This window comes from Caretta caretta, chromosome 20 (assembly GCF_965140235.1).
Source record: "Caretta caretta isolate rCarCar2 chromosome 20, rCarCar1.hap1, whole genome shotgun sequence".
Taxonomy (NCBI): Eukaryota; Metazoa; Chordata; order Testudines; family Cheloniidae; genus Caretta; species Caretta caretta.
The window spans coordinates 4,483,864-4,494,883 of NC_134225.1; the positions used below are offsets into that span (position 1 = coordinate 4,483,864).

Here is an 11,020-nt window from a genome sequence, read left to right on the forward strand (position 1 = left end):
AAAGCTGTTAGGACCCCAGCTATTTGGGGCCCTACTTAACCTGGACTCTGAATTTCTGTTAGAAATATTACACATCCCAACAGGTGCTACACAGAGTCAGTTCTGGACCACTGTACTGCCATATTGGTAGAATTAGTCTAATCAAGCACAGAATTCCTAGTTACCCACTTGTTAGCTAAGTGTAAAACAAGCAATACATCACTACCAAAGATAAGTGCGCTCTCTAATAGCTACTAACAAGGCTGTATAGGTTATAGAAGCACAGCTCCTTCTGAGCCTTTGATTACTAACTGAACATACAGACAGGCATTCTGGTCCAGTGATCATACTGATATGGTTAACTGCATGGAGTTATCCTCACTAGAAAGATCACAAACAGCATCCAAAGAAAGCAATTTTCTTCACCTCTCAGTCACAGCAGTCATGGATTATGTTAAGAGCCCCTAGGCTGGGAGTTCTAATCATTTAAAGGCCATTAAGTTCCTGTGCTATGCAACCCGGGTAGTAGGGTCAGCTTTACATGTTGTATGGTGTAATAAAAAGTTTAAATATTTATAGGAATGGTATCATTAAGACAGCCAGAGCTTAAAGAGCTCAACAGGTCCTCAAAAATGCTTGGACTCACAACTAGCATCTCCAGTGGAAACTCTTAATGACTTACCAAGAGATAGCAAGAGGTTGTGACCTCATGTGTTATCTCCAACCTTCTTTAAGACACAGTACACTGCCAAGTCCCATCTTCTCATGCTCTGACCTTTCATGTCACCATTCATCTGCTCAGTTCAGGAAGATGATAAGTTGTAAGTTTTATTTTGGTAAAATCGAGAAGCTCTAACACAGAGATTCTCAAACTGTGGTCCGGACCCGTCAGGGGGTTGCAAGGTTATTACATGTGGGGTCGCAAGCTGTCAGCCTCCACTCCAAACCCCGCTTTGCCTCCTGCATTTATAATGGTGTTAAACATATTTTAAAAAGTGTTTTAATTTATAACGGGGGGTTGCACTCAGAGGCTTCCTATGTGAAAGGGGTCACCAGTACAAAAGTTTGAGAACCACTACTCTAACATACAATTATATTCCCCATTAGCCAATTTATACTTCCCATTAACGGCTCCTAGACAACTAGTGATTCACAACTGAGACCCTCTTGTACAGTTGACAGAGTCAAACAAGCAACAAAGAGTTCCAGGAATTCTTCAAAGGGAAATGGACCTAGACAAATGGACAAATAGACAAAGGACCTAGACAAATTGGAGGATTGGGCCAAAAGAAATCTGATGAGGTTCAATAAGGATAAGTGCAGGGTCCTGCACTTAGGACGGAAGAATCCCATGCACCGCTACAGACTAGGGACCGAATGGCTAGGCAGCAGTTCTGCGGAAAAGGACCTAGGGGTGACAGTGGACGAGAAGCTGGATATGAGTCAGCAGTGTGCCCTTGTTGCCAAGAAGGCCAATGGCATTTTGGGATGTATAAGTAGGGGCACAGCAAGCAGATCGAGGGACGTGATCGTTCCCCTCTATTCGACATTGGTGAGGCCTCATCTGGAGTACTGTGTCCAGTTTTGGGCCCCACACTTCAAGAAGGATGTGGATAAATTGGAGAGAGTCCAGCGAAGGGCAACAAAAATGATTAGGGGTCTGGAACACATGAGTTATGAGGAGAGGCTGAGGGAGCTGGGATTGTTTAGCCTGAAGAAGAGAAGAATGAGGGGGGATTTGATAGCTGCTTTCAACTACCTGAAAGGGGGTTCCAAAGAGGATGGCTCTAGACTGTTCTCAATGGTAGCAGATGACAGAACGAGGAGTAATGGTCTCAAGTTGCAGTGGGGGAGGTTTAGATTGGATATTAGGAAAAACTTTTTCACTAAGAGGGTGGTGAAACACTGGAATGCGTTACCTAGGGAGGTGGTAGAATCTCCTTCCTTAGAGGTTTTTAAGGTCAGGCTTGACAAAGCCCTGGCTGGGATGATTTAACTGGGATTTGGTCCTGCTTCGAGCAGGGGGTTGGACTAGATGACCTTCTGGGGTCCCTTCCAACCCTTATATTCTATGATTCTATGATTCTATGAAATGTATGGTCAGTTACTAATGAAATCTTTCAAAGCTGTCTCTGACCTCTTAGAACTGCTTTGTTATATAAAGCTAGCAGTAACACCAATGATTGCATCCACTAGCAAAACCATAGAAATGTTCAGCTGAAAGGGACAATCTCAGGGGCCTTCCATCCCCTTGCTTCAAGGCAGGATTTAGTATACCTAGAAATACATCCTCTGATCCTATACTGCAGAATGTCCATAAGGTAAAGCCGAGACTGTCCATCTCCGAGGGTGAAGATCATCTCCACACCCACCTACCAATGTACATTCCCAGGGTAGCATGGTGCCTCTTCCATAGTGAGATTAAAGAGCAACTGAAAACCACAAGGAGTGGTGGAGGGGAAAAACAACCACACGCGAGGAAACAAAATGGCTATAGAAGTCTTTCCTCCCTGTGACTGGCGTGTGGAACTGCCATGACACAGGAGAAAATGTCAGATGTCAGGAAGGCATTTACCTACATTGGGACAGGCACTATTTATGTTCAGCTTAGGTCAACAAATGTCAGGGAAAGAGAGTTAGGTTTCAGGAGGCCAACAGAGTTCAGACCTAAGGCATGGAATGCTTTCCACGGAGGAGAAGGGAGTTGAGTTTGCTTAAGTCAATTACTATTACGTGGTATGAAAACTTTTTGGTGTTTAAATGCTCTTTACCCTGGAGTTGTAGGTAATATTTCAGTAGCAGAGCTCTGCCTCTGGTTGGTGCATGTTGCTGGGAGGGTATGGAAGAGCCAGGTGTTCTGGGTAGCTATTTCCTGGGGAAAACTCCATTCAGACTGCTGGTATTCAGCACTATTGCCCTGCTTTTATCAAGTGCACAGCTGAGTTTACAGAGGAAGGAGAAGACAAGCCATTTCACCAAGGTCATTTTACAAGTTAAGGATGTAAAATCCACCCCCACCCCCCGCCACATTTCTTTGCAAGCTAACCAAAGCTGCCTTTATGGAATGCAAGCTCTGAAATGCAGCCAACAGGGTTTCACTTGAATATATTAATTTCTCTGCGTTTCTGTTTTGGAAAAAAACACCTGCTATTACAAGGGAGGGGGCCTGCCTGCACTGCCAGATTACAAGAGCTGAAATGTAGTCACAGAGTTTGGTTCCGGAGCCTCATGTCCAGCCTCTTTTCACTATGGCTGACAAATTAGGTTTAGAACCTAATCCGATGAAGTGAGCTGTAGCTCACGAAAGCTTATGCTCAAATAAATTGGTTAGTCTCTAAGGTGCCACAAGTCCTCCTTTTCTTTTTGCAAATACAGACTAACACGGCTGTTACTCTGAAATAGGTTCAGAACCGTCTGTTTGGAAACTACATCACAATTTGGATATGACTCCATAAACCGAGCAGCATGATGACAAAGCACATAAACCAAAGGCACGCATCTGAACTGAACAGAAAGAGGAGGATGACTGGGGATTATAAAGGAAGAAGTAGTAATAGCAGGACGTGGCACCAAGAGAGCACAACCAAGGCAAAGAGCTCCATTATGCTCCTAACAGCACAAACCCATAGCGAGAGAGAATCTCTGCCTCCAGATTTTTACAATTTAAATAGATAAGACAGACAGAGGGGCGGGAGGGGGAAAAGGGGCCCAGAGAAGGGAAGTGACTTTTCCAAGGTCGCACTGCAAGTCAGTAATGGAGGCAAAACCAGAACCCAGCTCCCAGACCAGCACTCTAGCCACTGGACCACGCTGTATCTCATCTGGGCATCGTCAGACCTGATCCTGTAACGCTGGAGTTCTACATTCTTGTGGACACCTCCAATTTGTCTACAATTCAGAATAGCCATTTATGTTCCTTCACAGATGGGAGGGTGGGAATAGTCCTACGAAGTCCACTATCTGAAGGGGGATAAGACACAGACAATACTCCACTTTCAATATGGGCAAGATACGCTGCTGCCCACCCTCTGACATGTACGAAGTATAAGCCAGTCACTCCCAATTCTCAAACCCCTCTCCTGGCTGGCTGTTCATTCCAGCTCAAAGTCTGTCATTCTTAAAATGCTCTGTGCACTTGCTCAGCTGACTTCACAGCCCTCAGGCCCAATTCTCCACCGCACCACGCCTTGTACCATTGTTTCCACCACTGAAGTGCAAGACATTACCAGGTCAGATCAGCAGCACTTTGCACTGGTGCCAGAAGATGCAGGGCAATGGAGTCAGGCCCCTTGCCGCCCCCACTCCCCAATCTCATCCATCTCCACCAGCTATCTAGGCTCGGCCTTCCTTGCGCACTGCAGGGGAGTGTTGGTGCCAGAACATTCCTGCCACTTAGAACAGGATTCCTCTATCTCACTTCAAGTTTTAACTGAAAACATCTCCCCATTTGCTAACACCTCTCCATTTCTCTCCCTCTCAGTCACTCTGAATACTAAACAACAGTAGGTAGCTCAGACCTAGCGTTTTTGCAAAAATAAAATAAGCGAAGTGTTAGTTTGTAAGTCTGAAGCCCAAACTTATGGCAAAGAGCTACAGCAAACCTGACCAGTCTATTTTCACTGCTTGCATTTCCTCTCAGGAGGAGACAGGCCATTTAGCTCTGAAACACTTGATAATAGCTAGGAAAGTGGGAGTGCTGTAACTGCTGCTTATTATGTTCATCACAAATTATCTGTTTGCTTTGCGTTCCATGTCTGTCTGTTGTAATCCCCTTGATGTTGCATCATGACTTTGCCTGTAAGCTCTTTGGGTTAGGAAGCATCTTTCAGTTATGTACCTGTGTAGCTGATAGCTCAAAGGGGTTCTGAGCCTGGACTGTGGTCTGTAGGCACTATGGGAATACAAATTAATAGAAATAAATAATAAGCCACACTCACCAACTAATGTTACCTCATTGTAAGGTTGGTTTTGGGGTTTTTTTTGGATTGCGGTAGCACCTAGGAGCCGCAGCCATGGATAAGAACCCCATTACACCAGGCGCTGTACAAACAGAACAAAGACAGTCCCTGCGCCAAAGAACTTACAATCTAATTTTAATATTTGAAAGCGTTATCAGTAAAATAGTTAAAGGAGTTGGTTTTAAGAGTTATATATGATAAACGTGAGCGTGTCCCGGATGCTTGAAACAGAGCAGGTACCGTTTGCACGTAAGACACGCCACAAGAATAAGTCGGTGTTGTATAGCCTTGATAGTAGTCTCAGTCATACACTCAGAGGCAACCAGGAGAAGGCTCTAGCTATCCCCATCACCTAGTTAAATAAAAGACCAGGCCTGAACAGTAACAGCTGCTATTTAACACCATCTGTCCCCTAAAGGAGATGAAGTACCAGAAAGCAAGGAGCCCTTCACTGCTTGTTGACAATGGACTAAGGCAGTGGTTCTCCACCTATTACCATTGTGGGCTGCATATGCAGCTGTGTGTGTGTTATGTGGGCTCCATCCACACAATATATATACTACCAGTATGGACCTGAGGATGTCACATAGGCTGCAGCTGTGTGCTGATTGGCCGCAAGCGGCCCACTGCCACGGGTTGAGAACCACTGGATTAAGGGCATGTCAACACATACAGTGCATACCTCTCCCGTCAGCATAATAAAACCACCTCCGAGAGCGGCGGTAGCTACGGGAGAACTTCTCCCCCCAGCATGGCGCTGGCCACACCAACGCTTAGGTCAGTGTAATTTATGTCGCTATGGGGGAGGGTGGTTTATTCACGCCCCTGAGGAATATAAATTATGCCGACAAACTGTAGTGTGGACACAGCCTTAGATTAACGCGAGCCTGTTGCATTTAAAGCACCTTGGCATTTGCACACGTCCTCCTCCAGGAAATGTCATTTAACTTTTAGCACATTTCAAACTCCACCTTATGTGTCCCCTGCTTGAACTTTTCACAGTGCACCTCTACCCAATGGGATGGTTTAAATGCTGGCATTAAGATGGCAACAACTTAGTGGTGGTGAAGTTTCATGTCAACCTATCCTGGGAGAAGCTCTTCCTGGAGAAAAAAAAAAGTTTGCTTTCCCCCTCCTCCCTCTCTCCTTTTGCTCTCTTCTGGCCAGTTCTCCTCAAAATACAAAAATGTCCTTGAAACCGTGGACATTGCCAATTATTGCCCCATCTCTCCCCACCTCACAATCCTCTCCTCAAATTCTATCCTGGGTGTCCTGCCAGTCTGGCTTCCTCCGTTTTCACTTCTCCAAAACCGCTCTCATCAAGTTTCCTGCTCCACAGTCAGCTTCCTTCAGTTCCCGGCTGCTTATGACACCATTGATCACACACAGTTCCTTTAAATCTTGTCCTGTCTTCTCCTCCCATCTCTCTGATTAACCCTTCAGGGTCACATTCAAATGGTCCGCCTCATCTCTGTCACTCTGTGGGCAGTGTTTCGACAGGACTTCATCCTTGGCCCACTCATATCCCATTACGCCCGCCCTCTGGGTGATTGCTTCCACTGACAGTTTTGATCATGATCTTTCCACAGGTGACTCCACTCTACCTCTCCAGTCCTGACCCATCTCCCTCCACCCTACACCACCCCTTGGCCTGTCTCTCCAACATCCCCTCCCAGATGTTAAGTTTAAGGTGGCCAAACTCCAGAACTTTCCTGCCAAGCTGTCTCCCCCATCACTGTCGGCAACTCCACCATCCTCCCAGGCACTCGTGTCTGTAATCAAGAGACATCTTGGACCCCTCCCCTCCATTGTATTTCAAACCAGCTTTGTTTTGATTCAGCTTCAGTTGATTAGGATTGACCGAAAGAAGCCCGGTTTCAGTCGAAACAGGAATGTACACACACTTTTTCACCAGTTTAAAATAAAAATCACACCTTAAGTTAAACCAGCGCAACTTTCTCATGCAGACCAACCCTAAGATCTCTAGAATGCCTCTTTGCCCATACACTGACCACAACACCCCCTTAACTAAACCTCTCCACTGGCTCCCCCTGTTCCATCACCAACCTGCCCATCAAGGTCCTTCACAGTTCCACGCCTCCCTGCCACTGCCTTACTGTAATGTCCTCCTGCCCATCTCCTCCATGGGGCCAAAAAGTGCCAGATTCATTTGCACCTTCTTCCATGCCACCCCTTATCCATGACATGATACGAGCTCTGATACTGCACTTTTCATCTGTAGATCTCAAAGCGCTTTATTAAGTATTATGCCTTCCCGACAAGTGAGGCCACCACCCTCATCATCTTCAGATCACCTCTCAATGCCACATCAAGTCAGCCAGTCAATAACAGCTGGAGAGACAGAGGGAAATAGGTGGTACTTTATATATTTGAATTATTGGGCGGGGGAGGGGAAACAGACTGCCAACCTATATGTGTCTATTAAATTCTCCCTGACACTGCATGTCATATGTCATCTTTGATTGCAAGGGTGATGACCACCACACCAGGGGTTGAACTGAGGACCTCTAGAGCTGAAAGCATGAGCTGCTATAGCTTAGCTGGGGCTGTGACCGTCTCTTATCCCTTGCAGATCAGGTACAGAGAGGGACCAAGGAGACACTCAGCAGTGGGTTAACACAAACTCTTCTAAGCAAGAACAGGTCAGTACAGTGTCCAGCACAATGAGGTCCTGATCCTGAGCAGGGCTGTTGGTCACAATCATAATACAAGTATTAATTAGGCACTTTAATATTAACCATATGATCCTTAAACTCCCTCCCAGCCCCCAGTGCAAAGTAGGGAAAGCGACTTCCCCCGAGGCCACAGAAAGGAAGAGAGCCAGAATCTCAGAGAAGCGTAGATTCCAAGGCCAGAAAGGAACACTGTGATTAGTCAGACCATGAGCACAACACAGGGCACAGAATGTCCCCTAAATAATTCCTGGACCAGATGTTTTAAGAAAAACATCCAATCTTGCTGTAAAATTGATCAGTGATGGAGAATCCACCACAATCCTTCGTAAACGGTTCCAGTGGTTAATTAGCCTCACGGTCAAAATTTTACACCTTATTTCCAGCCTGCTTCAGCTTCCAGCCACTGGACCATATTAGATTCTTCTTTGCTAGACTGAAGAACCCGTTATTAAATATTCGTTCCCCATGTAGATACTTATAGGCTGTAATCAAGTCACCCTTTAACCTTCTCTTTGTTAAGTGAAAGAGAATGAGCTCTTTGAGACTATCACTACAAGGGCTCATCTATACTTGAAAAGCTGTACAGGTCAGTGTAGCCACGACCTACACCAATGGGAAGAGTTCCAAGAGGTGGCAGCTAGGTCAACAGAAGAATTCTTCTGTCAACCTAGCCCTGTCTACACCGAAGGTTTAGCTACATCCCTCAGGGGTGTGAATTTTTCACACCTCAAGAGACATAGCCATGCTGATGTAATTTTCCTGTGTAGACCAACCCTAAGGCAGGTTTTCTAATCCTTTATTCATTTTTGTGGCTCTTCTCTGAACCGTCTCCACTTCATCAACCTCCTTCTTGAATTAAAGTATTAAGATACTAATGCCTGCACTCAGATCACAGAGAGCTGAAGGTGCTTCTCCTACCCCTTGGGCATGATTAAGGAAGAGAGACTCTTGGCCTGATTAGTTGACGGAGCATAGAACAAAGAAGCATGGAACAGGCTCTCCTAATCAGCAACAGATGGGAGGCACAGGATTTAGACTATATCTACACTAGGGCAAAACTTATGTTGCTCAGGGGTGTGAATATTCCCCCGAAGCGACATAAATTACATTGCAATAAGCATTCATGTGCACAGTGCTATGTTGGTGGGAGAGCTGCTTCCGCCAACATAACTTATGCCGCTCACTGAGGTGGTTTGTTTATGCCCACGGAAGAGCTCTCTCCAGGAAGTATATAGCATCTTCACCAGACGTGTTGTAGCTGTATTAGAACAGTACAGCAGCACTGTATGCATATACATACCCTAAGTCTGGATGATTTATCCATAACTTGACAACAGCAGGAGGACAAATTCCAGAGGAATGGATTTGCTATATCCCCTTTAGCTGAACAGTCCATACCACCTGAGAACCTGCCTCCCACCATGGCCAATACCTGATTTTTAGAGGGGGTGAACTGCCCCAAATCTAACCAGCTGTGCAACGCTGAATGTGAAGGGAAGAAAGGCAGGTGTTGTAAATTCTTCCTGACCCCGAGTTTAGATGATGCTCTCAAGCACAGAGTCCCCATTACTCCCATTTTAGGATTTACAAAACTCATAAAACTATCCTTCTTGACTGTTGAGTTCTGTGGCTAAATTTTAACTCTGACTCCCAGCAACCACTAACTCCTCAAGCCAACTTCATGAAGGGAGTGACGCACTTTCATCTTGTTTCTAAATTCTACCTTATCTTCGCGTTTTATACTGCTGTCCAAATCTCCCAGCCACTGGTTTCACTTCATCTTTCACATTCAAAAATGCAGCATGCAGAGCAAACAAGGGGGAAGGTGTCCTCCCGTTACTTACATTACTCCCGTTACGGATCACAACTGAAGACAGGATACTGCACTAAATGGCCCCTTGATCTGCTCCAACCTAGTGATGGCTTCAATCAGCCCACCAGAAAGTCATCTGCCCTTAAATGCAAGACCTGTGATACACTGTGCTGTCTGTTCAGCCCAGCCCAATGGAATATCCAACTACTCCTGGACTCTGCAGTCTCCCAGCCCGCGGTGGTCCAAACACAACCTCCATATTCTACTCTCATCACCCTTCTCAATTCATGGTGTAGGACAAGATGTTCAGGAGGCTCTCACCTACCTCATGCTGTAGGCGCCAGCGCCCAGCTCCTGCCCAATGCCCGAGAGGCTGGCATCAAAATCTTGCACCAGCCCCGATTCGATCACCTCGTCCGCCAGCGGCAGCTTCAGAGCCCACGCCATCCTCACCCAGTGGCTTGTGACTCAGGCCCCGTGGCAAATGTACAACCCCCCACCCCCTCCAAGATCAGTGGGAAGCAGGGTACTCACTACAGAGTCACCCTTTCCAGGAGAAATACCCCGGGCACACCCAAAACCCACAATCTCCCCCTATAGTACCCTAATAGTGAGGGAGCTCCCTCCAGGGGCTGCTTCCCCACCAGGGACCCACAATTTCCAACTCCCAGAGGGCTCAACACACAGTCACCCCCTTCCAAGGGATACTATCTCCCTGAGACCTCAACACCCACAGACACTCTCTTTCCAGGGGCCACTACTCCCGCACATCCCAAGGACCCCAAGAGCCAGAGTGACCCCCTTCCAGGGGATACTAACCTCTAGGAACCCCAACACCCAGAGTCACCCCTCCCCAGGGACAGCACCCCCCAGCAACCCCCTCACCCAGAGTCACTCCCTCACAGGGGGCAGCACCCCCCAGGGGACCCCCTCACCTAGAGTCCCCCCTGCCAGAGGACAGCACCCCCCCAGGGGACCCCCTCACCCAGAGTCCCCCCTCCCAGGGGACAGCACCCCCCCAGGGGACCCCCTCACCCAGAGTCCCCCCTCCCAGGGGACAGCACCCCCCCCAGGGAACCCCCTCACCTAGAGTCCCCCCTCCCAGGGGACAGCACCCCCTCACCTAGAGTCCCCCCTCCCAGGGGACAGCACCCCCCCAGGGGACCCCCTCACCCAGAGTCCCCCCTCCCAGGGGACAGCACCCCCCCAGGGGACCCCCTCACCCAGAGTCCCCCCTCCCAGGGGACAGCACCCCCCCAGGGGACCCCCTCACCCAGAGTCCCCCCTCCCAGGGGACAGCACCCCCCCAGGGGACCCCCTCACCCAGAGTCCCCCCTCCCAGGGGACAGCACCCCCCCAGGGGACCCCCTCACCCAGTCCCCCCTCCCAGGGGACAGCACCCTCCAGGGGACCCCTCGCCCAGAGTCCCCCCCTCCCAGGGGACAGCACCGCCCAGGGGACCCCCTCACCCAGAGCCCCGCCCCTTCCCGCTCAGCGGCACCTAGACCCCCTCAGCTGCCCGGCCCCGAGCGCGACCCACGACCCCACCACCTCGTCGTCCGGCCCCGCAATAT

The 11,020-nt window shown here is 48.2% G+C and overlaps 1 protein-coding gene across 3 annotated transcripts in view; it reads right to left on the reverse strand.

Annotated features, from left to right (window-relative positions):
• TFCP2 (transcription factor CP2) overlaps window positions 1-10,309 on the reverse strand; it is a 39,102-nt gene extending 28,793 nt beyond the window's left edge. Inside the window, exon 1 of one of the 3 annotated variants that reach the window (XM_075121658.1) lies at window positions 9,772-10,309. In XM_075121658.1, the coding sequence (XP_074977759.1) occupies window positions 9,772-9,893 (122 nt within the window). In that variant the 5' untranslated portion in view covers window positions 9,894-10,309. Of the gene's footprint in view, window positions 1-9,767 lie in introns of all 3 variants that reach the window. The other 2 variants (XM_075121657.1, XM_075121659.1) reach the window with 2 other exon arrangements.
• Between the last annotated feature and the right edge of the window lie 711 nt (window positions 10,310-11,020).